Source organism: Manacus vitellinus, unplaced genomic scaffold, assembly GCF_001715985.3.
Source record: "Manacus vitellinus isolate BGI_N305 unplaced genomic scaffold, ASM171598v3 scaffold_42_pilon, whole genome shotgun sequence".
Classification (NCBI taxonomy): domain Eukaryota; kingdom Metazoa; phylum Chordata; class Aves; order Passeriformes; family Pipridae; genus Manacus; species Manacus vitellinus.
In genome coordinates this window covers 1,724,701-1,729,664 of record NW_021940553.1, presented here as the reverse complement: position 1 = coordinate 1,729,664, position 4,964 = coordinate 1,724,701, and the positions used below count along the sequence as shown (strand labels likewise).

General features: G+C 45.2%; 1 protein-coding gene across 1 annotated transcript in view; it reads right to left on the bottom strand.

Annotated features, from left to right (window-relative positions):
• The window catches only part of LOXHD1 (lipoxygenase homology domains 1), a 152,649-nt gene extending 148,728 nt beyond the window's left edge, over positions 1-3,921 (bottom strand). The window contains exon 1 of the mRNA XM_018078765.3: positions 3,507-3,921. Coding sequence (XP_017934254.2) covers positions 3,507-3,921 — 415 coding nt within the window. The remainder of the gene's footprint in view (positions 1-3,506) is intronic.
• Positions 3,922-4,964: the final 1,043 nt, after the last annotated feature.

The following is a 4,964-nucleotide window of genomic DNA, read 5'->3' as shown; positions in this document are numbered from 1 at the left end:
CCACCATCAGCCACAGCCTGATGGTGGCAGCTACCAATTCAGCCAGAGGGAACACCCATTTAAAGGCATAAAAGCAAGTTTGGAAAAGGAAACATTTTCTTTCTTCCTACCAACGCAGAGATATCCGCAGCTTTGGCAGGAGTGACACAGAAAAGAGAGAGTGACATTTCGTCCCTTCCTTTGTGACCCCAGACCTGAGCAGAAGGATAAACAATCATGCCAGACACACTCTTCTCAATCACAGACAAGATCTGAGATACGAAGAGAAAGGCATGGAAGAAGATAGAGAGAAGTTCCTGCGAAGGGTTGATTTCAGGTGTCAGGCACCCACTCTGAACCTGAGATATCTGGCACCTGTAAAAGCTTTAATGATGGTTTGGGTAGACAGGGTGCTGTGTGGACCCTCTTTGGATACCTACTGCACCTTAAATCCACTGATTGCACTGATTAAATGTATGTTATGCTCTATTGTTGGCAACTCAAAACCACAGAATGGTTTGGGTTGGGTTGGAAGGAACCTTAAACACCACCTTGTTCCACTCCCTGCCGTGGGCAGGGACACCTTCCACTATCCCAGGTTGCTCCAAGCCCCAACCAAGCTTGCCTTGAACACTTCCAGGGATGGGGCAGCCACAGCTTCTCTGGGCAACCTGTGCCAGGGCCTCCCCACCCTCACAGACAACAATTTCTCCCTTACATCCAACCAAACCCACCCTCAAAGCTTAAAGCCATTGCCCCTCATCATGTCACTACAGGCCCTTGGTAAAAAGTCTGTCTGTATCTCTTTTTAAGCCCCCTGTAAATATTGCAAGGCCACAATAAGATCTCCCTGTAGCTTTCCTTACTGTACTGTAGAAGTAACTTTGCAAACACTTATTAATAAATAACTAATCTCATTAACACCAGGATCACAGGAATGGACAACAGCTGCAATTTAGTTAAAAATGCCTGCTATCTCTGCTTTAATTTTCTCGGACACACTATCGCCCAGTCACTTGATATCTTTTGTTTTCCTGTCCCCAGGAGCTGGATTTGCCTTGTTCCTCAGTCATCGACCGAATGTGATGGGGGATCCCTTTTCCTGTTTTTTAATACAGTAAGATAAAGAGAACATCAGATGACACAGGCACCACTGACTCTTTGCTTATAAAACATTTATAACATCTCTCTTTTCTTTTTTACAGCAAAAAGAATCACAGCTTGTGGACTGAAATATACCTCTACTGAATATTGACCAGTACCTAAGGCAGCTGACAACCTCAAAGCTTCTGGGAGGCTTTTGCAGAGGTTACAGGATTCTTCAAGGCCTGACCAACAACAGTCATTTCACCCAATGGTCCTTTGGGAGAAAAGCAGCAGCAAGCATCCTCCAACTAAGACACACAAAAAAAATGGGCTTTTTTTGGCTCAAAATAGTGAGAGCAGCAGCATGATGCATGGCAAAGGGAATAGCTGAAACTCAAGCAAGGGGATAGGGAAGTTTGCTCCTGAGCTTTTGCTTCTTGGTACCAAATGGCACAGTAGAAAGATTTCCCTTGGAGGGAAACCTCAGTGGCTCATTGATGATGTGAGTCCTACACAACACCCTTCTCTTCCTGGCCCTCTGTTTCTTCCCTCACATACATGTGCACTTCCTTCCATAAATATCTGAAAACTGAGGGAGTGGCACCACAGCTCCGTGAGGAGAGTCCATGACCCAAGTGGTTCACCCTGGGGACTTTTGGCCACATTTGGGGATTTCTTGGAGATCCTGGGGCAGTAACAATATTAAGGGTTGCAGGTTTTGGATCAAAGCTTTTAATTTCTGATAGGGAGTATTTAATTTCCCAGTGTTTCAAGCTCAAGCTGTCAGCTTCCCTGCAAAAAATTGTTCACAGCTAAGAAGAATCAGAGAATCACAGTATGGTTTGGGTTGGGAGGGACCTTAAAGATCATCCAGTCCCACTCCCTTCCATGGGCAGAGATACCTTCCACTAGACTAGGTTGCTCCAAGCCCTGTCCAACCTGGCCTTGGACACTTCCAGGGATGGAGTAGCCACAGCTTCTCTGGGCAACCTGTGCCAGGGCCTTACCAACCTCATAGTCAAGAATTTCATCCCAATATCTAATATCAGAAGACCATGGAGAGATTATTAGAAACACTTGTTGAAACTTCTGTCTTTGAAAAGTGTAAATTATTATCCCTCAACTATAAAAAAATGTAGTGTGGATGAGACAGCCTCTCTTCCCCTTAAGAGCCATCACAAATGGTGATATGCATGGCCTAAATACAGCATATATATTAGAGACTCACTTCTCTTCTGCTTCAGAGCCACTGAATCTTCTTTTTTTTTTTTTCCCAGTACAGCCCTACAGTGCCATCACACAAAATCCATGAGTTATAGTCAACCCAAAGCCACACCACAAGTGTCAAGTGCTTTACACTATTCTTTAGGCTTGGTTCTCCCAGTTGCCACAGACATGACATGTTATTGCTCTAATTAACTGATGGGGAAACCACAGTGCTGACAGGTTAAGTGTCTTGCCCCAGTTGCCCCAAGGTCCAGTTGCACAGTTGCTGGTACCACCCCTCAGCATCCATTGCCTCTTTTCCACCCACCTCTCTCACGAGGAGATAACCCTGCTGTGCCTGGGAGGATCCTGCTACATGTCAAGGGCTTTTAATCATAGAACTACACCGTGGTCTTCTAATGAAACTGAGTGCATCATCTAAAACCTTAAGTCATAGAATCACAGAGTCATTTAGATTGGAGAAGCCCTCCAAGATCACCAAGTCCCACCATTCCCCAGCACTACCAAGGCCACCACTAACCCATGTCCCCAAGTGCCACATCCACACAGTTTTTAAATTCCTCCCAGGATGGGGACTCCAACACTGCTCTGGGCAGCCTCTGCCAGGTCTGCACAACCCTTTCCTTGAAGAAATATCCAGTGCAAACCTCCTCTGGTGCAACTTGAGACGCAGCTCACCATGCATTGAACCAAGTACTGTCTGCGTATAAAACAAGTGGGCTGTTTGTTGTAGAGACACAGCATTAAGGTTTAGAGGCTACTATTGCTATTTTTCCCAGCCTGTTTGGTTACTTAAAGGAGTGAGAGATTCAGTGTGCTGGACCTCCTGCTTCTACATCCATCCTATGTTCCACTGCCCGCTCATCTGGTTGCCAAAATCCCCGGCATGCTCCTAATTGAGCAGGACTGTGCACCTTTGCTGTGGATCCTGCTTACACAGGGCAAGTCTGCTGAGTGCAGCTTCTGAACAGCCCCACAATGCAAATATTAATTAGGAGAATGTAATTATTGCAGTAACACACACACGGCAACGTGACATTGTAAACTGAAAAGCTCCTACAGACACCTCACACAGATAAAATTCTTGTTTAATTAGAAATATTCTCCACACAGGAAAAACTAGCATCTGCACTCCAGGAAGGATCCCAGCAAGGGCATCTGCAGTGGCCAACAGTGCCTGCTAAGGAGGGGAAATGGGGAAGGATGGAGCTGACCTTTTTTTTTGTTGTACTCGTCTTCTGTCGCATTGGAGGAGTCTGAATGATAGTCCCGAAGCTCCTGTTCATACATCTCCAAAAAGTTATCATCAACCTTTCCTTTCTTGGACTTGTCACCTTTCTTCTTCTTCTTCTTGTCTTTGCTTTTTTTGCCTTTTTTCTTCTTTTTCTTTCTGCGCTCATAGTCATCTTCATCCTCACTGCTGTACTCCCTCCGCTTTTTTTTTTTCTTTTTCTTTTTCTTCACTTCCTCATCAATCTCTGAATCCTCAGACTTTGGTTTCTTCTTGGTTTTTTTCTCATGACTTTCATCTTCCTCATCTTCTTCAGCCACCTCTTCCACTACCTCCTCTTCCTCTTCCTCCTCCTCTTCTTCCTCTTCCATTTTTTTCTTCTCAGTCTTTTCTTTCATGTCATTGTTTTGGACCCCTACACTTCTAACAACACTCTGGGAGTGCCTTAATCTTTTGCCACCTTCCCAGTTGCCAAAGTCCTTTACTCCTTCTCTCCCTGCCTAGGGCTGGGCTGCCCTTGTTACACAATTTCCTTCTTCCCCACTGGCTCAGTGTGGATATATCCTGGATTCTCTTGTCCTTCCCAAGCCACAGGTGCCAACAAATCACCACCTTCTGCTTCTTCCTGCCTTCCTTACCTTCCTTGACTGAGGCACCTTCCTCTCTCTTCTGCCTCTCCCTGTCTTTGGGTTTTCTCCTTTTCCTTATTATTATTTATTAATTGGTCTGTGCTGAGAACTTTCTCCTTTTTTGTCAGAGCTGCCTCAGCCTCTGCTCAGGGTCAGTTGACAATCTGGGTCTATGGTATCACGATGTGCCAATCAAGGTTGTAGCTCCCTGGAAAATCGGTCAGGTGATGGCACGTGGTCAAGTTGCTTCTTGTCCTTCGCCTGCCAGCCCAGGTTGGGGGAAAACAAAGACATTCCTGCTCCTCATAAAATGTAGCAGCTTCAGAAACCTCATGAAAAATTACTCAGTCCTACCCAGTCATGTGGTTATAAGACAGATGGGCAGGTGAAAAAGGAGACCCACTGAGCAACCATATCTCACTGGTCTGTATTTCCTCTCCATTATTCATGGTGTCAGGATCACCTTACTGATAGCAAAGGTCTCCACTTCACTTGTTTTTGGTTTGTTTTTTTCCTTTTGACCAGCTAAGCCAGCGACCAGAAAAGACAAACACTCCCAGAACTTGTGTCTGGAGATGTTGTGGCATAAGCAATGCCCTCCTGCATCCGGTTCCTCCAGCCCATTACTGGGGTCTACCTCCAAAAATTGATAATTAATAAATACAACAGTCAGAAGAAGACACTGAGTGTGCTTTATACAAGGTACCCTGGTAACTGCCCATCTTGGCCAACCAAATAGAAATAAAACAGATTAATAACTGGGCACAAGCACAAATCATAGAATCATAGAATCATAGAATCAGTCAGGTTGG